The 25,049-nt window shown below is 32.9% G+C and overlaps 3 protein-coding genes and 1 long non-coding RNA gene across 8 annotated transcripts; 2 read left to right on the forward strand and 2 right to left on the reverse strand.

Moving 5' to 3' along the window:
* Nucleotides 1–259: 259 nt before the first annotated feature.
* On the forward strand, nucleotides 260–5,806 carry LOC149491687 (uncharacterized). 5 transcript variants are annotated; one of them, XM_089717124.1, is made up of 12 exons: nucleotides 260–339; nucleotides 756–801; nucleotides 983–1,093; nucleotides 1,349–1,430; nucleotides 2,339–2,435; nucleotides 2,527–2,587; nucleotides 2,690–2,820; nucleotides 3,414–3,531; nucleotides 4,153–4,279; nucleotides 4,886–4,993; nucleotides 5,080–5,154; nucleotides 5,417–5,806. In XM_089717124.1, the coding sequence occupies exons 1-12, from the start codon at nucleotides 296–298 to the stop codon at nucleotides 5,458–5,460; spliced, it is 1,044 nt and encodes a 347-aa protein (XP_089573250.1). In that variant the 5' UTR covers nucleotides 260–295; the 3' UTR covers nucleotides 5,461–5,806. The 5 variants fall into 5 exon arrangements, with proteins under 5 accessions (XP_089573250.1, XP_089573251.1, XP_089573252.1 ...); XM_089717125.1 differs by having other exon boundaries at nucleotides 4,153–4,276; XM_089717126.1 differs by having other exon boundaries at nucleotides 2,342–2,435.
* A 6,792-nt stretch (nucleotides 5,807–12,598) lies between these two features.
* LOC105643883 (F-actin-capping protein subunit beta) lies at nucleotides 12,599–17,149 on the forward strand. The gene is made up of 8 exons (XM_012229124.4): nucleotides 12,599–12,904; nucleotides 13,722–13,792; nucleotides 14,335–14,448; nucleotides 14,797–14,879; nucleotides 14,961–15,034; nucleotides 15,164–15,283; nucleotides 16,178–16,273; nucleotides 16,768–17,149. Exons 1-8 carry the CDS (start codon nucleotides 12,776–12,778, stop codon nucleotides 16,846–16,848), a joined length of 768 nt encoding a protein of 255 aa, XP_012084514.1. The 5' UTR covers nucleotides 12,599–12,775; the 3' UTR covers nucleotides 16,849–17,149.
* Nucleotides 17,150–18,309: 1,160 nt separating this feature from the next.
* On the reverse strand, nucleotides 18,310–19,313 carry LOC149491688 (uncharacterized). The gene is made up of 4 exons (XM_089717122.1): nucleotides 19,077–19,313; nucleotides 18,938–18,978; nucleotides 18,785–18,836; nucleotides 18,310–18,671 (listed from the first exon to the last, which is right to left on the reverse strand). Exons 1-4 carry the CDS (start codon nucleotides 19,092–19,094, stop codon nucleotides 18,477–18,479), a joined length of 306 nt encoding a protein of 101 aa, XP_089573248.1. The 5' UTR covers nucleotides 19,095–19,313; the 3' UTR covers nucleotides 18,310–18,476.
* Nucleotides 19,314–22,081: 2,768 nt separating this feature from the next.
* Nucleotides 22,082–24,668, reverse strand: LOC149491689 (uncharacterized). Its single transcript, XR_016319312.1, has 3 exons — nucleotides 24,140–24,668; nucleotides 23,220–23,285; nucleotides 22,082–22,334 (listed from the first exon to the last, which is right to left on the reverse strand). It is a non-coding gene; the product is annotated as an uncharacterized LOC149491689 (long non-coding RNA).
* Nucleotides 24,669–25,049: the final 381 nt, after the last annotated feature.

Below are 25,049 nucleotides of genomic sequence, written 5' to 3' on the forward strand. Positions count from 1 at the left end.
AGTGTAAACTCATGTGAAGGAGGTGATCTATGTAACTTAACCCAACTAAATTGGGATTAAGGTTGAATCAATTATTCTAACTTATACATGTAGAAAAAGTCAAATATAAGAAAAAAATAGCAGTAGAAATAGAAATATATATAGGAAGTGTTTGTGTTACTGTATGTGCTGTATTGAATTTTATTTTTTGTACTCTCCTGTATTCATGTTTGCTCCCAAATTCCATTTGATGAGCAAGTTTTCTGGATTGTGAAGTATAGGTACAGGTTATCACACAAGGACCATAAATCACCATATGAGAAGATACGTTGCTCTAAAAGTCATGTATTTTGGTCAAAGGTCTTCATCTAGCTTCATTCCTAGATTGATCGATTTATATATGCTTTTAAACTGTACTCTCTTCTCACCTGGTTAAGGATAAATTGAAACTTTAATGTGGACCTGAATTTCATTTTGTTAAATATGCAGCTGTCTGTGGTCTTACTTTTTCTTACCATTTATATGATATATAAATGTGGGAAAAATTCATATGTGAACAAGATATTCCACATGCTTAGATTTAATCCTGAAAGCTGTAGATGTGTAGGGTTTGTTTGATAAGTATTTCTTTGTTATTTCTTAAATCTGCTTTAATGTTTACATGAAATTCTTACCTTTTTGATACAGTTGTGTTTACAAATTAGAAGAATCCATGCACTTTTTACAATGGACAGTAGAAAAATGAAGAATTTGTAATGATATTTGCTGTATTACAGGTTTTATGGTTTTTCTTCAGAGGGACAAATGGATCCAACTGTTGAGGTGTGAATTTTGGTACTTTTTTACTTTTTCTTCCTTTTATTATGTTATTTCACAAATGCTTGGCTGACTAGCAGATACTCCTTTGACAACAAAATCAGCGAAATGATGGTTTTGTAAAGTAATTTTCACTGAGTAAATATAACATGTGTTTTTCTTTTCTACAATTTGACATCTCTTACAGTCTGAGATTTTCAAAGCTCTTGAAAGGACAAGGCTTTTAATTGGTGAAAAGAAGGAGATACAATACTCACGATGTGGCAGAACAGATAAAGGAGTTTCTGCTGTTGGGCAAGTAAGCATGATTATGGAGTAGGTTTGCCCCATTGAAAAACTTGTTTGCACTTAGAAAAGGGAAAAAGACAAAAAATCTTTCTGTGGCTTCACAATTTTTTATTTTTTAGTCTATGATTTTTTTTTTTTTTTTTTTTTTGACAAAAAATTTCTTTGTATTTTACTCTGTTAACATAGTTAAACGGTGAGCATAGCCCCAGAAGGATTAAAAAGAAAAAAACTTGAAAATTGACAGCATGGAAAATGTCTAATGTAGGTGATTGCTTTGTTTTTACGATCCAAACTCAAAAATGTGGGTGCAGTCGACAAATTTTCAGGGGAATCAGAAGAACATAATGGTCAGCCACATTATCCTGTTCTGGGAATTTTTAAATGGATTTGAGCATTAGCTATTTGTAATATTTGTTAAACATGGAATTTACATGTTCAAATAGTTCAATGAAAATTCACTCATAGACTCATATCCTGTAATAACAAATCCTCTTTTCGAGGCGGCAAATTTGATTTCGTGGTTTAGAAATCCTGTCATGTGTTCATGTGTTACCTGATTTTTTAAATTTCTAAATATGTTGTAGAAGGAATGAAATATGAGAGTGTAGATCAATGATATCAGTTTTTAATTTGATACAGGGTGCACGTTTGGCCTGTAGTATGCGGCGAAAGGAGAACTGGATTTCTTGTGACATAATCATGTGATTAGCTTAAGTTGTGCCCACTAAAGTGTTCATTTGAGTGTGTTGAACTTAACCAAACTGGATCCACAATTAACCAAACTTGATCCACAATTAGTCTTGATTACTTTAATGAACAAACTTGAACATCTCTATACTCAGCTTGAAAAGTCAGGGGGGACAACTTGAAAAGGATTTTAGCATAATTAATTTGGTAGCAATGTTATTGAAAACTACACTTTGCATTCATGTTTCATATATGGAAAAAATTATTGTTTCTTAGATTGTTCTCATGAACAAACTTGAGCCTGCTTGAAAAATGTGAAGTCATCCATAAAAATTGTTTAAGCTCAATTTTAAGCTTAAGCTTGTTTTGAGCTCAATTTAACTGTAAATAAACTTTGGCTTAACTCAACTTGAATACTTGATTACTGTACTGGAGTTAGTTTTGTTGGGATTATGATTTGTGCTGACGAGGCATTTTCTCAGGTGAAAAATGAATTGAATTGATCCAAGTTTTTGGACTTAACTCATAAATGTTATGCTTATTATTATTTATCCTTTTTCTTTTCAAGAAGAAGAAATTGATTATGTGAGAGTACTGAACCGAGTCCTTCCAAACGATATCCGAATTTTAGGCTGGTGTCCAGTTCCAAATGATTTTAATGCAAGGTTCTCCAAACTGGCTCTATAAATTGTTAGCTTCAAGTTTCTAACTCCTTTGTGTGTGTTATCATAATCATCTGTTTTGATTATACCACAGGTTTAGTTGTCTGAGCAGGGAGTATAAATATTTCTTTTGGGGTGACAATTTGAATCTCTTGGTATGCTGCTCTGTTTTTCCATGAAGTTTATAGCATTTGACAAATCTGTTTCTACATTTCTCACTTTTTAGCAACATCTTTCATTGTTATGTGTTTTACCAGGCTATGGAGAGTGCAAGTAAGAAATTTATAGGCGAGCATGACTTTAGAAACTTCTGTAAGATGGATGCAGCGAATGTGCACAATTACAGGCGGCATATAACCTCATTTGAAATTTTACCTTGCAATATGAGGTATCAGAATTTGTTCATTCTCAATATCATTTATCTCCTTGTTGCCATTGGTGGGGCAGGGGCCTTGAAGTTAGCTGGTCTAGGCATACGTTATGATAATGAGGCTTCATGTTCATGTATAAAAACAAATTGGCCTTCTGTTTCAAAATGTTTATCGTGTCCAGTGGAGATTGGCAGTTGTCGTATTAAGTAGGCGTAATGCATTCTTGGTTGTAACAATCGTCAATGTTTTGGTTTGTTATCAAGTGATAAATTGATTGATTGGCTTGTGAGATCTTTGGATTCAAAAATCAGAAGAAAAGGTGGAATAACTAAGCAAAAAATAAAAATAAAGACAAGAGCAAATGGGGAGCATACAACATTTACAAACTGTAAACTATGTGATTATTTCTCAGATTTCATATTAAATACTTGGTGCTGTCTATTATTATCAACAATAGATAGGTTTGTTGGATGGATGAAGAGAATATTGAGATGAACTAATTGATGGACTCATTTGATTCAGTTCAAATTTCCACGTATCACAAGAAAACCATCTGATTCTGAGATTGCTTGATGGAATCTTATGCAACCCAGGTTTATTTCATCTACAGGTTTGAAGGCAATCAACTTTGTGAAATAAAAATCAGAGGTAGTGCTTTCCTGTGGCATCAAGTCCGGTGTATGGTTGCTGTTCTATTCATGGTTGGCCAAGGTCTTGAATCCCCTGATGTACGTACTAGTTATCCTTGTGACTAAATTATTTAATCTTTTTATAGTTTCACTCCTTTAGACACAAATTCTGCACACAGATGTATAGCATGTAGCCTCTAGTTTACATTTTCTTTGGTTAAGATGTCCATGAATAACTAAAATATGAGCTTGAGACACCTTGAGTACATGTAGAAAAGCAAAGAACAAAATTACTAAAAAATAATCCCATGAAATGCATCATTTTACTTGTTTTCTGAACCATCCATATAGTTTACAATTCTCCCGCCATGCACAGAAGTTTTTACGAACATGATAGCTCTTTTATGGCAATTTTCAGGTGAGGACCATTTGGATGCAACTTACCCTGCTTGTTTGTAGACAGTAGGAAGCATGATGATCCTCTAGGTGAGCTAGAAATATGCTTGTTGCTTTTGTTGATAAACTTAAGGGATTCTTGAAGTTTGAGTTCTTTCACATTAGGAAATGTAGGAAAAAGAACTATTAAGATTTGTTTAAGAGGTCCACGAGGTGCATCATTTAGATAGTTTAAAGAATGACTGCATTGTACATTATTCCTCTGCTTGAACAAATTGATTGTGTGATATAAAAGGAACTGATTTTAAGCATCCAAATGCACAGGTAATAGATTTGTTGTTGGATGCTGATAGGACACCAAGGAAACCCCAATATCCCATGGCTCCAGAAATTCCACTGGTTCTACATTCCTGTGAATTTGAAGACCTCAGGTTTACATGTTCAACAGGTAGTAGTAACATGAAAAGTAAATTAATGCAAACATTGTTTTAATATTTGCCAAATATGCTTAACTTTGGTACTCTATTGGTTTTGTCTTAGGCTGTTCTGTGATTAGGATTAACATGTAATCTTCTATTCCCACTCAGGAGAAAATATGGACCATAATTTCCTAGTGTCTGAAGGTATTTCTGCAAAACAGGAATACTGATACAATATGGATGATTGTTCTGTTTAATGACTGACTGTTGACATTAGGCATATCAGGGGCTATTTTTGGTGCAACGATTAAAGGCTTGGGCTTTGGATCAATAATGTTGAAGTCTTAAGAGCAGCCATTTCATGCAATAATGTTGAGTCATATGACTGTCTTTAAAGTCTCTGCTGTAGGACTTCATCTCAATGGGAAAATTACTGGGAAGGAATTGAGATGAAGTAAATCATGTCTCTTGAATTTACAGCTTAGTACTAGAATTTTGTGATCTGTGGTTAGATGTTGAGACAAGTCACGCACTTGAGCTCATAATCCTTTTTTTCCAACGTGCTAGCTAAATTTGTTGTCAAATTCAGTTGCCAATTCCAAAATAGTTCTTTTAATTTTTGGCTTCATTTTTAATAGATGCTGGCCAAGCTTTGCGTACTCACTTGGAGAATGAATGTCAACTTTACCAACTCCAAGCTGCCATCTTTCATGAAGCTTTACTTAGCTGTTTGCCTTTCTCAAATGGTGCGGAAGATAATTCTTTCAGTATCTCTTTTGGAGCTATAGCATCCGAGTTATTTGATACTTAGACTATACTTCCGACTTTGCAGATAGGAGCTCATTCAATAATGGAACAGTCAAAAAGAAAGCCTCTCATATTCCTCTCATGTTGAGGCCAACTGAGCGTAAGTCTTAACCCTAACCCAATTGCATCTGTCACAGGCACTGAATGGGAGTAATCTTTCAAAACAGACAGTCACACATGAATTAATTTCTCTTTACTGTTTCGATATTTTAGCTGGTTGCCAACAAGTTTAGTTACTATTTTTGAGAGAGAAAGATATGATTCCAATATATATTGGCAATTGACTTGCATATCAAGAAAATTCTTCCACTGTCTGATATTAGGGTTTCTGCATAACTCACTAATGCTTGAACTTCTGCTAGCATCTTATGGGGAACGTCGTGCTAAACTGGAAATGCGAAGATGAAAGGCTCATGGACTTGTCAACTAGAGAATTCAAGTGTTCGATTCATGGAGATTCAGTTGCATGCGTTTTGTCAATCAGGTTTATTTCTACTGTAGTAGTGATTTGTACTCCTTACCTAGCCATGTAGCTAAGAATGTTGTTTTATAGATGTAAAATCAACTCTTTTATCCGTTTTAGCTGACAGTGTCTCTGTAATTGTGCTTTATGTTATGCACTAATTTATGACGTTGGAGAAGGAGATGAAATATGTTGCTATTGTAAACATTAAATGTTTATTGCTGATTCTAAGACAAACAAAAATGATGAAGATTTATAGTGGATTATAAAATAGAGCCATTTTGCTTAATATTCAAATTATTATTTAGAGGCGTTCGATTTGTGGAATTCATTTGGAATCCAAAATTTGTGTTTGGAATGGAAAAAAAAAAAATTTAGATTTAAATTCTACGAATTGAATTCTATGGAATTGGGTATGCCTAATTCAAATTTTACTAAAATTGATGGAATTTTGTAAATGAATTTTACAAAATTGCCCATAAAATGTTTATTGACAAAATTACCTTCACTATAAGCTCAACTATTTTTACTTTTTTTTTTCCTTTCTATTTATTTTTTCTTTTTTTGGAAATTTTCAAACTATAACAAACGTTATTTTTTTCTAATCCAATAATGATATTAATTTATATTTTTTTTCCTTTTCTTTTTGGAAAATGCCAAACTTTTTTTTAAGTCCAGTAATGACATTTTTTTCAAGTCTAGTAATAATGTTAGTTATTATTACTATGAAACTATAAAAACTAAACAATAGTAACATTCTTTTTTTTTTTCCAAATTAATTACTTAAATCAACAAAATTATTACATCCATTAAAAATAATTATTATGATGAATGTTACTACTTATACAATTAATTAATTAGCATGAAATATTAGTATACTTATTTATATGAAATTTATTATTTAGATTTTAATAAAAAAATGACAAGTTATTATATTGTACATAATAAATATAATTGGTGTTTGTTATTTATTTTTGTTAAATTATTATGTCAAGGGTGTTATAAGAAATAAAGACAAATGAATTTTCATTTAAGAATTTATTCTAAACATAATTTTGTGGAATTCAATTAAATTCTTTATTTTAAATTGTAACATACCAAACATAACAAATTCATTTGTAAATGATTTCTACAATCATGATTCATTTGTTCCAAAAGAATTGTTAGTCTCCTAGTCATACGAAATATATAAATGGGAGACTAAGGACCTGTTTGGTTTAGCTGTCACACCAGCTAATTAATGATAGCGGGTATTGATAGTTGCTGATAGCGACAATGGTTAGTTAATGGATGTTTGTATTTGATAAAATTTTGATAGCTATTATTTGACATTAAGAGTATAATTGTTTTGTTTATTATGATGTATAATGTATGTGTATAGATATATAATTTTTAAGATGAATATATTATTTTTTATTTTAATGTATTATATAAATAAAAAATGTGAATTAAATTTGTAAGACAATATTTAATATAAAACTATAGAAAATAATCACAAAAAAATATTAATTTGAAGAGAGTAAATAGTAATTTTCTCTAATATTAATTGCACTTTGGTTTGATTTTGATATTCCTATTCAACTTCAATGTTTGTTAAATCGTGTTGGTTAAGAAGAGGGAAGAAGAATGGGAAAAAATCATAAGATATACTTTCTTTGTTTGTACAGTTTGTTGGCTCATGGGCTTTTACAACCTCTAATTTTGATGATAAAAAATAATAATAAATTGAAATAATTTATTATATAGTATTTTTCTTAGAAGTCTTTTGCAGAAATTAAATCGAGAAGATCTCATTGAATTAAAGTTTCAAGGCTTTCCAAATGAAGATTAACAGGGCTACTTGAAGACAATGCAATTTGTAAATTAGCCAAATTAGTTGAGTTTAGTTCATCTTGTTGAAATTGAAAGATAAATTATGCCTATTCTAGCTAAAACCAAAATTATTTTTCTAGCCTTTTTGAATAATCTACTTAAAGAAGATATTTTTGTTAAAATAATATTTCTTGAAATTTTAAGAGGAAAAAATATATTTCAAATCTCATCTTTCATAATTTAAAAATGTTTTCTCTTTGTTAAAGAGGTTTAGTGGGAAAATAAGATCTTAAAATTCCTTGGGCTTTTAAATTTGAAAAGATCCAATTTCTATAAAAAGGACTACAATCCATATCTTTCCATTTTCCAAGCTAAAACTTTGTCGCCACTTTATTTCTTCCTCTCTTTCTCTCTGACGTTAACTTTATCTCTCTAATGGGAAGAATAGTTTTTATGGGTATAAAAGGATGGCAGAATACTTGATCTATCATGAGAGTGAAAAATTATTCTTGGATTTTATTATTTAAATCCTCTCATCTCTCTTCCTCTTGCTTTCATGATTTTTTAAAAGAGAAGAGAAAATTGATTTTTATGAGAGAAAATTTGTGTTTACTCTTTTAAATTTCTAAAACTCTCATCATAAGCCTTCATCTTATTCTTCTTCTTTATGCTTCAAATGCATTATTTCTAAGAGAAGAAGATGAATCATATTTTGAGAGAGATTTTCAAAACTGAATTGAAAAATATTTTAAAATCTCTTTCCTAAGCTTAAATGGGCATAACTCTCTTTCTATTATAGGTTTTTGTTAAGAGTAGAGGAAAAACAAAAATGAAAAAATCTTGCGAGAATAAAGCTTGTGTTATTTGAGTAATCAAGCACCTCTCTTTGAGTAAGAACAAGTCTTGTAAGTTTTCTAATTCTTGATAACAACTAACGGGGTTAAGTTTTTATCTAGTTCTTTGCCAAAAACTAGAAAGGTTAGTTCTAGGTGTTGAACTATGTCATTATATTTGACTTTGCTTTTGCCCTTGCTTTTGCCCTTGAAAAGAGTATGATAGTGGAGAGTCTCAAGAGAGCTTCTTGAGGAGTGGATGTAGGCATGATAAGAGCCAAACCACTATAAAATTGATTGCGTTGTTTTCTCCTCTTTCATCTCTTGATTATTATATTCTCACACACTCACTTGATTATCTATTTATGCTTGATGAATCAACTCTGTTGTTTGTGCTGTACTGAATTTATTTGACTTTTGAGATTGCTTAACTTAGTTATTGAATTGCAGTATCTCTGCAGACTAATTTCAGTGAGCTATATTCAGTAATTGATTCTGCTATTTGTTCTAATCTTTATGATAAATCAAATTGAATGTTTTAACTGCTTTATGCATTATTATTATCTAATTTAAGTTGGTATATTTATTGCTTCTGCTGTGATTGTTATATTCTTAAAAAGGATTAATTTTTTAAAATATCAATTCACCCACCCTGGATATTTGCCTATTGGGATCTACACAGTTAAATTTGACCGTTTTTGAACTTTTACAAGAATTAAAAAAAAAATTGAATTATCTTAATTTTAGAAAAAAAAAAGTAAGGGTTAAATTACTCAATTAATGCTTGTTTGATTGAGTTAAAATTCAGTGTAAATATCCAAACAAGGTAAGGGGCTTTTGACAAAAATATTGTTCTCCATAAAATTATTCCCAATCTAATGTCATTTCAAAACTATTTACCAATCCAATGTTTGTCCTGATATAAAGTGAGGGTGTTGCACTAAAACCACCAAATGAGTTGGTAGGTGGTTTTAATGCAACAGAGAAAGTAACTCATATTGACAAGCAGTCAGCAAAAAGTAGTTATATGAATAAACAATAATCTTTATTTTGTATTGAGACCACCAATCTAATTGGTGGTTTCAATACAAAATGAAAATTTTAAGTTGTCAATTTGCCTTTTCACTAAAACACACAATTCGTTTGGTGGTTTTAGTGCAACTATGGGAAGTGACCACTTACAAGCAAAAAGTACATGGCGAAATAGTATTTTATTAATGGTCCACCAGATTAATTAGTGGTTTCAATAAAAAAATACTTATTCACTCAAATATTTTTTCACCAAAACAAACATATAATCTGGTGGTTTTGGTGCAATACATTTGATATGTGCAACGAACTAGACGTTGGATTTCATTTCAAGGTGCAAAAATTAGAGCTGTGGTAATTATTCAATATCTTTTTATCTTATCTTATAATTTCTTAATCTAATTGAATAATAAATTTTGCTCTTATTTGCATAGTATTTTTTTAATACATGTGAATGGCCTCCAATATATATATATCACAGTTCAACATCACCAACATGTAGAAATCCATCATTCCGTCGAAGATTATTTAGCCTATTCAGTGCAATGAATGAAGAAATTCATACCGAAACTCATCCTATGCTTCAACCTACCCCTCCATCGCGCTAATATGCCAACACATTATCTTTTGCACCACAACCTAAATGGAGTGTGCCATCTGCAGCATTAGAAATGCCGTTGCATTCATTACACTCCGATGATGGCAACCTAGTAAACCCATACTTCTTTTTCCAAAATAGGCGACGCAACGTCGTTTTGATATACAGTACCTGCTTTCAATACTTCTGTGGTGTATTTCGGCACACGTGATGAATTTACATCTCATGCTAGACACTCATTTAATGATTTCTTTGAGATGATGATGGTACCCGAGCAAAAGACTCATCTGACATTTTCTAGCCCACAACAACCACAAAAACCACTAGATCATACGCGTGTTTTGATGAAAAAATATTTTGAGTAGACAATTATTTTTTTATTAAAACCACTAATTAATTTAGTGGACTCTTAACAACACACTATTTTCCTATGTACTTTTTGCTGACTAATTGTCGCATCCTATAGTTGCACTAAAACCACCAAACGAATTGTGTGTTTTAGTGAAAAAGCAAATTGACAACTTAAAATTTTCATTTTGTATTGAAACCACCAATTAGATTGATGGTCTCAATACAAAATAAAAATTATTGTTTATTCATATAACTATTTTTTGTTGGCTGCTTGTTAGTACGAGTTACTTTTTCTATTGCATTGAAACCACCAACTCAATTGGTGGTTTTAGTGCAACACTCTCTCTCTATGTCAAGACGAACATTAGATTGATAAATAATTTTAAATGGCTTAAGATTGGGAAATAATTTTATGAAGAGCATTATTTTTGTGAAAAGTCCAAGGTAAAGTTGGAATAAAATAATTAATGTTATTTTAATTTTTTAATATTCTGATTGGTATAAATAGATTCAAAATCTAGAATGCATTTTATAAATGAATTTTTCATTACTAAAATACTCTTAATATAATAATTTTAGAAGGTTAGGAGCATGAAGAGTTTTGTAATAAATTTTTTGGTTGTTTAAGTTTGTAGAATTCATTTGGAAATTCCACTTTATTTTTGTATAATTTGGTTTTTTTTTTTTTGACTGAAATTTGGTTTAATTATATTCAAGTCTATAAAATTAAATTTGTAGAATTGAATTCTTCATTTTTCTTGTCACACCAAATATAAAAATTTGAATTTATAAATGAATTTCATAAATTCATTCGTTACAAACAAATGATAAATGTATTGTCTAAAAAAAAAAGTCATAAAAAACTATCAAATTTAACAAAATGTACGGAGTATTATATCAAAGTACATATTGCTGGAAAGGGGAGCAAACAAAGTAAAATTCGTGAAGGATGGTTAGCTGCCTCAAACCAGCGTCTTACTTATTTGGATTCTGGTTGAAGGTGTACTGTTATACTAGCCTCAAATATTAAATTAGTCAAAATCATGTTTCAAAATTTGATCTTGGGTGCTTCAGGTTCACTATTTTGACTCTGCAAGCTGTCAAGGACAGAAAAATTTATTTGACATCCTCAACGTGCCTGATTACGATTGCAATTATGTTTGCAAGACGAGGACTAATGCAGGAGGTCGAAAATTTGATCAGATAGAAAGTTGATAATTTTTTTTAATTTAAAATTTAACTTGAGCATTTGAAAAAGGAAAATGAAAAATGGCAAAAAAAAAAATAATAATAATAATGAATCAACTACATAACATGGCATAAATCTACTTATCATTTTGTAAGACATTTCGATTAGGTCCCACCATTGTGGCACCTAATTTTATACCTAATTGGGTCTAACTTTGCATATTTAAAGCAAAGATTTCTTGAAAGAAAAAATGAAAAGAAACTATACCAATTTAGGCTTAACGGTCATATCATATGATCCACTCGTATGGGCTGCAAGTGGGCCCAAGTTTAGCAAATGGAAATTCGCTAAACGATAAATACGTTCTATTGACAAATAATTATGATATTTAATAAAATAATTTTATAAATTAAAGCGTTTAACCAAAAAAAAATTTTGAGAGCAGCGATGAACTTTTCTAACTAGATGAAGTAACTATAAAATACCTGAAAAAACTCAAACCCAAAAGTACAACTTATTTTTGGTTGAGCATTTGATTGTCGTTTCTTCAAATCAACTTCTCAATGTATCCATAGATGTGGCAAAAGCAGGAACGAGAGGTTAGAAAGGTCCCCATTGGTAACATGCACCGCAACTCATGACCACTCAAAATTATTCAAATTATCTTGCTATGCAAATTATTACTATGATATGATGACCCACCACAAAAAAACACATGGAGTGGAAAAAGAAACAAATAGAAAAGATTTTTGTAACTCAAGTCACAATGATCACAGTCTATCATTCGAAATTTGAAAAAGTTGTGCTCTAGTTGTTATGATATTAAGTTTTCATTTTTGAATTTCCTTCGCCTTTTAAGAAAAATAAATTATTTTATTAATGTTGTATTTCAAAAGAGAATTTTACTTTTACAATTTTTTTCAAATTCATAAAAAAACCTTAATGGATTGAAATAATACTGCGGACTATACAATAGAATAGCTCTTTTCTTAATTCATTAAATTAGTAAAAACTCTTTTAATCGAAAGGAAAAATCACAATAAAAATAGCTTGTTCCGTAGCTCATAATAGATAGGCCGAAATACAATTTTAGTTTTTCCCCTCCTTTTCAGAAAAGAAAAAATAAAAATAAAAATAAAAATAAAAACAAATATACCAATAAAGAAGGAAAAACCAAAAACAAAAAAAAAAAATCAAATCAAATCATTATGTCACAGCATTACAATCTGTACCGCGAAGCAGCAGAAAATAAACTAAATGGAAAATTAGAAATACAGAAGAAGGGGGTGGGGGCTTCATTAATGCAGTAGCGGTTCCCGCGAGGGAAACTCGGATCAAACAACGCGCCTCTTTCATCTCCTTTTTTGTTTTTGATTTTGGAAGGAAATTGAATCCCTCCTTTTGTTTTTATTGCAAAAGGAAAAGAAAGGAAACGAACGGAAAGTTATGGAGGCAGCCATGGGATTGTTGAGAAGAATCCATCCAAGGCAAACGGAGACCGCTCTTTCCGCTCTCCTCAGCCTCCTTCCTCACCACTCCTCCGATCTCCTCTCTCAAGTCGATCAGCCGCTCCAGGTATTTTTTTTTTTTACATTTTTAAACTACATTTTTTTTTTGTTGGGGATATGGTCTGTTAATTGGTGCCTAGGCTGTATGTTTGGTTCAATTGTTTTCTATTTGTCTTTTTTCATTTAGGTTTTGTCATTATTTATGTTTGTTTGGTTGCTGAGAAAATGGAGAAAATGTGAAGAAGATAGGACTTGGTGGAAAATTTTGAAACTGCTTTAATGTGCTCGTGTAAGTTCAGAAGAAAGGAGAGCTAATATGCGTAGAAATTTGGAGAAGGAAAAATTTTATGAAAACTATTAATTCAGTTTAACTAAGAAGGTAAAATGAAGTTGGCAGAAAGAATTTTCATTTGTGAAATCTTGATTTTGGAAAAAAATCGTACAGAATTGGATCCATTTTCTTATACTGGATCTTAACATGGAAAAAAAAAAATAGTCCAATTGGAAGATTGCATTCAGTCTCAAAACTATAGTTGTCTTCCTGAGAAATATTGAGGATTGAAACCTCCAATTTCACTCCTTTTCAGTTTATAGACACTCTAAGAAATGATAAATTTGAATTCTTATCTATTTCCTTCAATGAATGATTTACTTCGTGTTCTTGGAGAGTATGTTCTGGTGATACAAACTTAGGACTCTCCATACCTCAAAAAGACAATGATATGAATTAGTTTTACTATTTATAGTGCTTTAAGTATGGTGTTTGGTTTTCTATTGAGAAACACTATATACACAATCTGCAATGAGTACAGAGATTATGTTCTGTACTTGTAATGTGTTTGTATAATCTCAAATATATTAAGGCATGAAACTTTTGGAAGCAGGTGTTATGTGATGTGGACAGTGGAAAGGAGTTCATATTGTGTGAATACAACAGAGATGCTGACTCTTACAGGTAAGCACTTTACCATTCTTATAATTGTACCAGGATAGATTAATAATGTAATATGCCTAAGAGGAGGTAACCTTAACTGATTATGTTGTCGTTTTAGAGATGATCTTTCATGAATTCATAGATGTGTGTATAGGATTTGTGAATATTTGCTGCTTCAAGGACTTCTGTTGCTGGAAATCATGGAAAGCACTGTTGGATTTTTAACAAAAGAAGCAATTATTACGCACTAGTGCTTTGCAATTTGCATGACCGTAACTTTTGCACATATATACTTTATGGTTTACACCATGCGCGCGCGTGTATGTAGTTTATTTTGCTGATATTTAAGTATACTTGTGAAGTTGGTACTGGTTTTGCTGGTGTCATTTGTATGGCATATGTTTTCCCATGTTATAGGGCCATAATTTCAAGTTGTATCGCATCACAGGGCATTGATTCTTTTGGGGTGTGTTTGTGATCCATGCTTATGCTTGTGTATGTATTTGTGTTCTCGAATTGAAATCAACCTTAAGTTTCGATCAGTTTCGCTTTTCTTCTTGTAGATCACCTTGGTCAAATAAATATCATCCTCCGCTGGAAGATGCACTCTATCCATCTATAGCGTTGAGGAAACTGGAATTGGAAGCAAATGAAGTCTTTTCCGTCTATCGTGACCAGTGAGGTCCTTTACTTACCTCGTCTTTAGTTAATTTTTTGTTTTTTCCAGTTGCAATTTTCATATAGAAGAGTTTCTAACTATAGAACTTCTTTTGACTTGTTCTTTTTCAATCGATTTTGTAGTTAACACAATAATTTAGTGTAGAGGAAAATCCTATATATGCCTTTTCTGACTGTTGCCAGTTTTCATTGTTTGATCTTGGAATAAAAATATGTGCTCTTTCCTTTTCACTCAAATGTTTTTCAAATGGATGCTCCTACTTTTCCCAGTGAAGTTTTTTCTGTGTCTGTTATATATTCAATGCTGCCAAAAGGTTTAGCAGTCTGATCAACTAGTAAGCTGGTAGGTATTATGAAGGTGGCATCTCATCTGTTTACATGTGGGAAGATGATAATGAAGGTTTGGTGGCATGCTTTTTGATTAAGAAAGGTGAGCATTTCTTCCTAAATTAGCACTCAGAAAACAAAGTTTAATGTCTCTGACCGGATTGCCACTACTTTGAGGATTAAGATGGCTCAAAGACTGGGCATGGCAGAAGGGGTTATCTGCAAGAGGGAGCATGGGATGCCATTCATGTTATTGAGGTAAGCTCCTAGCAGGGGCTAGAATACATGAGATGCCCCACCTTCCTTCGTGTTCTTTCCAAAATTTCTTTATATGTAACCGTATTGCTCATTATTCTCCTATGCCTGCAACTTTTTTTTGTTGGTTAGGTGGGGCAACAGGAGGAAGGAATAACTCGTTATTGTTTGACAAGTACTATTATGCTGTCTTTAACTACAGATGATGAGTCATCTGGCACATTCAGTCTCTCAGGTTCTCTTAGACGACAGGTAATTTATCTATCATATCTTGTCTCCTTACTTCATTCCTCTCCTCTCTCAGCTTAGAAGAGAGAGGTTTTCCTTTCAAGTGTTGATCAATTGATGAAACTCTTTCCGAACAAGTTGTGTGGAGAAAATATTTTTGAGAAATGACACTTTTCCTGATAATGGGAAATTCATATTTTGCTATTGAGTGCTAACAACTCCTTTGGATGGTTGGGTTAATAGACGTTAGATTTTTGGGAGAGGTTTGTTTTTTTTTCCCCTTGTGATAAACAGGATTCATTATGCCTCTGGTGTGTGAACTTTGTATCCATTGGATGGTTGAGTCTTGCCTTTTTTTACCCATTAAATTTTGATGAGCTTGAGGTGATGGATAGAAGTTACCCATTCATTCCTCGTAAGCAATAGACTTTGGCATGTTCCAGGTGGAGTTTATTTTCTCAATTACAAATGATGGGTCACGAAGTGTCTTGTTCTTCATGAAAACTGAATATTGCTTCCTACTTTAATGGGCACTATTACAATCAGTTGTTTGCATCGCTGATTGTGTGAACTTAGGAGTGTCAGCTCATATGCAAGTTCTATAGTGTCCTCCACAATACCCATGGTATGTAATAGATGATTCATGAACTTAGGAGTGTCAGCTCATATGCGAGTTCTATAGTGTCCTCCACAATACCCATGGTATGTAATAGATGATTCATGGGAAATGATTTAAAATGCATAAGAAAGCTATATTTTGAGTAAATTCCAACTTTGTGGTAAAGTAGCAATGCGTCCTTTTATAATTTCAAGTAATTGCAGCTATCCTTTTGTATGGAGGTGGATTTGTATGTGCATGTGCCCATGTACATTGCTTTTAATTCAACTCAGCAGTTGATTTGCCATTGTCTTCTGTAGATGAACATGGACCTCTCAACTGCAGAAGGTCATCTTTGTAACATGGGAAGGATGATAGAAGAAATGGAGGGTAAGCTGAGGAACTCATTAGATCAGGTATGTTGCTCCTACCATTAACTTCATTAACTTGTGAAATTACTGTACAGTGAGTTATCCAACTAGTTACCAGTTCTGGTCATTGGCACTGTAGCATATTGGTCAAGTACTTCATAGAGCATGGCCTGAAGGCCGTGTTTGGCCTGCCAGAACTGGAAAGGGAATGCAAATCTTGGACTATAGTATGATTTTTTTCTATTGGCTTGGTTCGCAAGAACATTGATTTTTTTTTTTTTTTTTTTTATGTTTTAATAACTCTAAATTTTATTGAAATAATGTACACTTTTTGGCAAAATTCATAATCTAAACAATGCATTTTTTAGTTGAGAAATAAACCTGCAATAGGATTCTTTGAACTTAGATATCCATTTCCTTTCCCATTCCCATTCCCATTCCAATTTGAAGATGAACCATACAAATCCCAAATTTTCCCGTTCTTCAGGATGTCAAGTTGACATATTTGGAGCCTCAGTAATTGAACCATCTTATTACAGGTTTATTTTGGGAAGACTAAAGAGATGGTTTGCACTTTACGACCACCATCTGAAGTCGTGATGAGACTAACGAACAGCTGATCATAAGGCCGATGGTAACTGAAGATAAATTCGTTCTATCTCGATAACTTGCATTACAGTGTGATTTGTGGAGGATATATGTAGATTTCTCATCTCTTTCACCTTTACTTGAATCATCATGTAAACTTTGTGCGGAGTTTGTCGTTTCATTGTAAACCGAGTTTGTTCCTTTTGCACAGGAGACTGATCCTTTTTGTGTTTTTGCCAAGACATCATTTGGATCAGTTTTCATGTACTGTTTCTCTATTTGAAACATTGTTGGATATACGGTTGGGTTGAGTTAGATTTTGAACAATTTCAATTTGGGGTTCTGCATCGGTTTACTTGGACTTTTCTGAGTTTTAACTGGTTTCCTTGGTGTCTGGTAAAATTAAGATTATTCACGACGCTTAAAGCATCTTGAATACAACCATGAATTGTGGCTGATATGTTTTAATAAATAGAAATTGTGGATGGTGATATGACTCGATGTGTATTAGTAAATGTTATATTTTAAAAATGGTTCTCTAATACATGAAGAGGAAATCACTTTCAGGGTAAGAAAAAATTTGAGCGAAAATAAAAGAAAAGGCATAAAGGATAAAATAGAAAGTGTGATAAACAATGTCTCTTTTTTTTTACACATCAGACTCTCTGAAAATAGAGAGTGATAAATAAAGTATTTTTTTTCCTTTTTGATACATCAGATTGTAGAAGATTTTTGTTTTTAACTTTTTAATTTTTTAAATTTGGAAAATAAATTAACGTAATCAACAGTTATATTGAAGATGCCCTTAGATTTCATTTGATGGGGTCTTTTGGAAGTTTTTGAAGGTAAGAAAAGATTAAATTATTAGATTGAGAAGAAAGTTAAAGGTACTTCTATGGTTTTTTGAGGGTTAAAAACCTTTAAATTTCGTCAGATCTCAACTTACCAAATTTTGAAGTTGAGAAAGGTTTAAATTTGTTGCTTTTCATCAAATTTAATTTAAAAAGAATTATCTTAATATTCATAAATACATATTTTCTTAAAAACAAGGTTTAATCAATTTATATATTTATAACTTTTATGGGAGTCTTTTTGTAATCTCTTGTATTATCTTACTTTTAAATACTTTCAAATTTAATAATATAATCCTATAATCATCTCCAAAAAAAAAAAAAAAATCCTATTAAACATTGATTTACTTTCCTTTCAAATTATTAAAAACTTCATTATCATGTGGCGTGATATTAAGTTTTATGATCAATGCACATGATATTTGAAAAAAATAAGAACAAAAATAATATCTATACTTAAAAATAATAAAAATATTTAAAATGGAAAAAGAAAATCAGAAGCCCAAAACTAAAAGCTCTCAACCAGAACCAAACCCCAAACCAAGGCTTTTGAATTTCCATGTCTACGCCTTTTGCTGCAAAATCTGATCCAAAATCTAATTGATCTCCATCCATACAAATGGAAAAATAAAGAGTACCAAGTTATGTGATAAAAAGAATTAGGTGAACTCATCATATCCGATGATAAATGGCATCTCAAAAAAATCTTCGAATGCAAATACAAATGCAATTTGGAATTGCAGAGCATATAATGATAAGGTCATCCCAAAAGGCCAAAACCAATCACCAATCCCTAATATTAGCAATATTTAAAGCCAAAATCTATATGGGCTGCTACGATAATAAGAGCATCTTTGAAGTATTGGATACATCTTATGAAAATGATCAAGTTTTCTTGATATCAAGTTCTTCACTACCATACGCTGCTGCTTCTTCCTCTGCTGAATGTGCGTGTGCGTCTCCCACACTATCCTCTTCTGTCTCCCTGTCATCACTATCCTCATCTACAATGGTGGTAAGGCACTTTAGATAAATCCAAATTAAAATAACATATTGAATATTCCACTCCAGTCCAGTAGATATAACATGGCTATACGTGCAAATCATAAGCACTTACCATCATTTGAGCTGGCAGCTGCCCTGACCAAGCCTTCACGAACACTCGTAGCCTGAAATAAGGAGAAACAAGTGGCAATAATATAGTGTGTGTCCAGGAATTATTAGAGAAGTGAAAACATCAAAACATCTTCAAGATGATTCCGCTACTTACTGAGAAGTCAAAATCAAATTCCATACCAGGCGGTGCTCGAACTAACACCAAAGGAAAAAAAGGTAAAGGTTGTTAGTCCAAGGATCATTCAAGAATACATGATAATTTGAGTTGAGACTCACGTCTCTTTGCAACTTACTCTTCTTCTTGGACTCATTTACCCCAATCAACAGTTAAAAACACAGGAGGTTTTCCCTTCTGTTTCAGCAATCTGCTCCACCATTTTCTTTCTGCCCTCTTCACAAGGTAGCAGATATTTCTCAAACCAATATTAGCCTTGCTCTCTTGCAAATCTCGTAAAGTCATAATGGTACCCTCCATATGAACTAAACAATGCACATGAAAGACCGAGTGCAGAAATGCAATAAGAAAGAAACTTACTCCACATTAACCTTGTCTAAAAGATCAAGCTCAACTTCATAAGGTATCTTATCAACTCCACTGGTCGCAGAGAAGGAAAATTTTCCTTCAGGCTCCAGTTTAAGTTTCACATCCTGTGCGTCAGGCAGCTCAGCAGTGATCAACAGCTTATCAGACATCTGGGCCCATTTCATAGAAGGATGTCGACTGAAAATCGGATGTTCAACAGAAGTTTTAAATACAAAGACAAAAAAAAAAAAAATATATATATATATATATATATATATATATATATATATATATAGCACAGAGACTGATCAGCAGTATCAGATTAAATGTTTCAATATCCTATACATGGTTAAAGAGCACGATGACATTGAAGAAAATAGAAAAAAGCAACATTTCTCTTATTGTTTATAAGAGAAACAAAGTCATTAAGTTTGCCAAGCAGCTGTTTCACTAGAATCAACACTCATCCTACTGAAGCTTCATATCATCTAAAACTCCTCCACATCTATGGTTGAAGGTTCAATTTAACAACTTACATGAAAGAATATTTATGAATTTGTGCCCAATCTTAACAAAACAAGGATTTAACATCACTGTTTGTGTTCCAAATTTTTCTTTTTCAAACATAAAGGTGAGTTGCGAGAAGTTAGAAACATGAAGGCAGGAAAGAAAGGATGCCATGGAGTTGGACTATAATAGTTAGCTGGGTGTAGCAATGACATTTTGATATAGGTACGCAAACAAAATCAGAGATGTACAATACCAAGAAACCTATTACTGATGGGTAACAATCCTGTTACTTGTGAAATATCTTGAATCCTGCCTTGCGTTCTTAAATTCCAAACGATTCCATCTCTATTTACGTTAGTTACTACATGATGCAATAAAATTATTCACAAACTATGCATGTACAGTCAAATGTTCAACACTCAGCCTCAGAAAATAGCATTTACTCAATAACATGAAAAACAGGACCTACAGCCGTTGCATGTGCTACCGAATAGGTAAAACATAGGATGACAATTTACGGGCTAAGTATATGAGTAACAGTTATAATTTCTCGTCAACCGTTAATTTTGCAACATTCAAATCCAAGAATGAACAACAAACATTATTTGCATATAAATCATATGCCATTATAAAGAATTACAAGAACCAAAAGCAAAAATTGGACAAAAAATCTTATGGCTCTCATCTCATGCCAACAAGAGATGTCGCAAAGAGGAATGCTATTTGATCCATACAATTGGACTCGCATGAATCAAAGGAATTAATGTGCATTGCAAATCACCACTCACGCTCTCTTTTCATTTCCTTTGGTTACCAACCATGGGTGTTGATGATCAGTGTACTTTCCTTTTATTCATGTGACTATAATTTGTCACAATGGCAATAACATATATTGGTGGGTAAAAAAAAGTAGCATCACTCCGTTGCAAAAAAAAAAAAAAAAAAAAAAAAAAAGTCTAAAGTCAGCTCTGCGCAAAATTTTTCACAAATTTTCACTCTCTAAAACCTCGTTGCTTCTCTTTCTTTCTTCCATTTTCTCAGCAACCAAATGGAAAACAAGGGAAACTAAAACCAAAAACCCTAGTCCTCTGTTTGGTTACAAAGAAATCAGCGGGGAAAACCGAAAAAGAAAACGTAAATTAAACACGAACAAGCAACCTGAACACAAAAACACGATAATAGCCTTTAGACATCTACTATTAGTACACTCCAGCTTCCATTTTGTTTTTTCACAACATTTCGTCTCTAACAAAATATATGTATTAAAAAATACAAATGAAGCATATTTCTTTTCTTTTCTCTCATTCCGAGTAACCAAAGATAAAAACGAAAAAGAAAAAGGAAAAAAAAAAAACTCCATAGCACAACAAGATTTAGGGTTTGACTCTTGAAGCAGAAGTTCTAAGGCAATCAACCGAAATGTAAAAGAAAAAAGGACAAAAGTATCACGACAGAGAAAACCTCATTTTAGCGTCCCTGAACTTGCTTCGCAGTCGCTGCAGAGAAGAAAGACGAGAGAATGTGTATACAGCTATACTACAGCACAAAAAGATTTTTGGCGTTGAATATTATATTCTTCTTTATTGAGAGGTCAAAGGGAAATGTAGTGGGTCTGGATGCTTCCTTTTCAAGTACCGGTAGCCACGTGGCTTTTTAGGGGTGGATATAATTTGGTCCAAACCAAAAAAACTGAAACGAACCGATTGGTTCAGTTTTGCAAGTTATTGCTTTGGTTTCGGATTTTATAGAAAAATGAAGATTTTTTGGGTTGAAGGCAAAATTGAAAATCTAAAATCCTAATGCTTTGATTGGTGTAATTGTATTCAAATATGAAATTCATTTGTGAATAAATTTTTATAATTTATATGATTAATTTAAAATATATAATTCAATTGACTTCTATGTAATCATGTATGAAATAAATTTATAATTAAGTTTATAATTGAAAATTTATTTACTTTTGTTTCCTAAAATATTTTTGAAATAGTAATTTCACAAAAATAAATAATAAATACCAATTATCTTTATATTTTTATTAAAATAAATATATAAAACAAAATTAATATTAATAAAATTATTGTATTTAATGTAGTGATAAATGTATATTTAATTTGAATATCTCTGCCAATAAAAAAAATGCTAAAAATATTGTCACGACCCATTTCCGTGGGCCGGACCGGCACTAGGGCCCAGGTAAGCTTAAGGCCCCCGAGGCCCGTAGTAAGCCTAAATCTCAATTAACACATAGTATCTAACCAGGGCCTATTCACAATAAATTATAATCACATTATGGGCTTACTGGCTCACCTGCAGCTAATTACATAATATTTAATTTATAGTGTAGTGCTAACAATAAATCCAATAGTAATACACAACCCTATAACTGCGGAGTTCAATAATAATCTGATAATAGAGTAACTTATACATCCAAAATTAGACAACAGAAATGTAAAGTTTACATTTATAACTCTGCGGAGAAGATTGCAGAGCTTCAGTCGAATCAGCTGCTTCCTAGTACCTGGGAGGTTTGGAGAGAAGGGGGTGAGTTTTACAACTCAGTGAATAATAATAAATAATACACACCACATACAGTCAAGCAAAATGCACCCTAGTATACTGAATGAACACACAACAGTCAATCATATGACATTACATCAGCACCTACAAACAATATCACCTTCAAATAATCACATCACGTGGAAATTAGTCAGTGGAGTCACCGAACCCCCGATGAGCCGTCCTCCCACATGGCTCATCCTCTCACATGTGCACCAGGGAGCCGATCCCCCATACTGGCCGACCGGTCTAATCCTCACTTGACCAGCCCTCTCATTGTTTTTCCATTATCTCTTTTCTTTTCCATACCAACAGGAGGCAACCCGGTCGTCTCCATCAAATCTAGATCATCAGGCGCTCACAACAGGAGGCCACCCTGCGGGCTGCGATCAAATCTAGATTATCCGGTGCGCCCAATAAAGAAGCCAACCTGTGGTTAACAGTAACGGTAACGGTAGGTGCACACGGGGGCGCCGATCTCCCATTTACCCGGCTAACAGAAACAGAATCAGGATCCATATAACAGAATCAGAATATAACAGAAATCAGAATCAGGATCCGTATAACAGAAACAGTCTCACAAACCCATGGTGACCCACTTCATCCCAATTCCACACAAACAAGGCACAGTATATGCACAGCACAAGTAATCAAACAATTCTTTCAACGTATTACACCAATTTCATCCAAATGCACAATTATATATAAGTATAATTATAATGATCGTAACATAATATATATGAGAAAATACTTGTAATATATTGTAAATATGTAAATAAAAATATAATGTTTATGAATAAATGTTATGCAAATGCAGTGTTGATATAAATTATTTATTATTACTCACAGTGATGGAGAGCGAAATTCTAGCTTTGATGTTGTCCTGGAGGAGCACTAGATGGACCCGGGCGATCTAAGCAAAGTAAGAATGACACAAAAAGAATAACTCTATCAGACAAAATATTTCTTTACCCTTCTAATAATTTTATTTTATATTCTAAATTTTTCTACGTAATTAATCTCGATTATTTAATTTCTTTTCTGTAATAAATTTTTATTTCCTCTATCTAACTCTATTTCATTTATTTTCTTCTAAAATCTATTTTATTTCCTACCGAAATCTATTTTAATTTCCACCGAAATTTATTTTATTTTTTTACTGAAATTTATTTTATTTTCTACCGAAATTTCGACAGCATCTCCCCTAAAATTGGACTATCCACCTAGTAAATATCAACAATTATTTAATTAATTCCAAACCACACAGCCCATCCGTCGGGCATGCAAGCAATGCAAGTTGCCCGGCCGCCAGCCAAAGAGGAAGAGCAAAATGACAGTCAACCGGAACATCAACCGACAGCCAGAAGGTAGAAAGGAAAAGTGACAGACAATAGAAGCGACCGGCAAGCCACACGGAAATGCCAGAAAGGGATGGATTACCAAAATTTCCTAATAAATTATTTAATACTGAATTTAATTTTTAACTAACTATTATTTTTATTAATCAATAATTACTTCATATTAATTAATCAATAACTATTTTGAATTCATTTAAACTAACTAAACAACTAAAATTACTAACTAAATATTTTATTTATCAATAAATTAATACTATTTAAATTAATTACTCAAGATTACTAAAATCAATTACTAAAATCAAGTTAATCAACTAAAATTGTTAGAATTAAACTAACTAAAATGACTAAATTTAATTAACTATCATTAATAAAATTAAATTAACGAAAATGTAGTTAAATTAATTTATACCCCAAATATAATTTTTTTTTTTTGTCGAATTTTTGCTAGATCGGAAATTTGCTCGTGTTGGATCGGAGCTACGCACGCCAGAAGTGGTCCGATCCGACTGACAGTGGCAAGGGAAGGCGAAGGTGGCACGATCTGGTGGTGTTTCTGCGACAGGGAGCTGCAGCGGTGGCTGGGTGATCTGGCAGAGGGCGGAGGTGCGGCTGGCGGTGAGGCTTGAAGCTGGTGCTGCTGCTGTAGGCGCGACAGACCTGGCAGAGGGCCGACTGTGGCGCGCGGAGGAGCTACGGGACGTGCTGGCGCGCGATGGAGGCGGTGCGACTGCAACTGGCGCGCGGTGGTGATCGGCCGACGTTGCTGGAGTTGCTGGCAGTGACGCAGACACAGTTGCAGGGAAGAAGAAAGGGAAAGAAAGAAAGAAAAAGGAAAGAAAGAAAGAAAGAAAGAAGAAGAAGAAGAAGAAGAAGAAGAAGAGAGGGAGGAGGAGGCGCGGTGGCTGTGTTGGTGGAGTGGAGGTGGGGCGCTGGTGAGGATGAGAAGTAGAGGTGCAGCGCTGGAGATAAAAAGAAAAGAAATAGATGTTTTCTAGATGGTTTGGGTCGAACCGGTTCGATTCGGTTCGATTCGACCCAAATCTTTGATTTTCAATTGGTTTTCGGCTTTTTTCAATCGGTTTTCGATTCGATTTCTCACAGTGTTCGCAATAAAATATTAAAATAAATTTCCAAGCTGTCGGTTTATTAAATTTAATTGGAAAATCTTTGAAAATAAAAATTCGGGTTGTTTCAGTCTTCCCCCCTTTAAAAAAAATTCGTCCTCGAATTTTCTAAGTGACAAGAAACAAGGATGCAACAGTTGTTTACGACAATAGTGGCTGTACTTCTCACATAATGCTGCAACTGCTAAAAGTTAT

The sequence above is a fragment of the Jatropha curcas genome, unplaced genomic scaffold (assembly GCF_041381405.1).
Source record: "Jatropha curcas cultivar XTBG-Jc1 unplaced genomic scaffold, XTBG_Jcur_1.0 HiC_scaffold_855_pilon, whole genome shotgun sequence".
Classification (NCBI taxonomy): Eukaryota; Viridiplantae; Streptophyta; class Magnoliopsida; order Malpighiales; family Euphorbiaceae; genus Jatropha; species Jatropha curcas.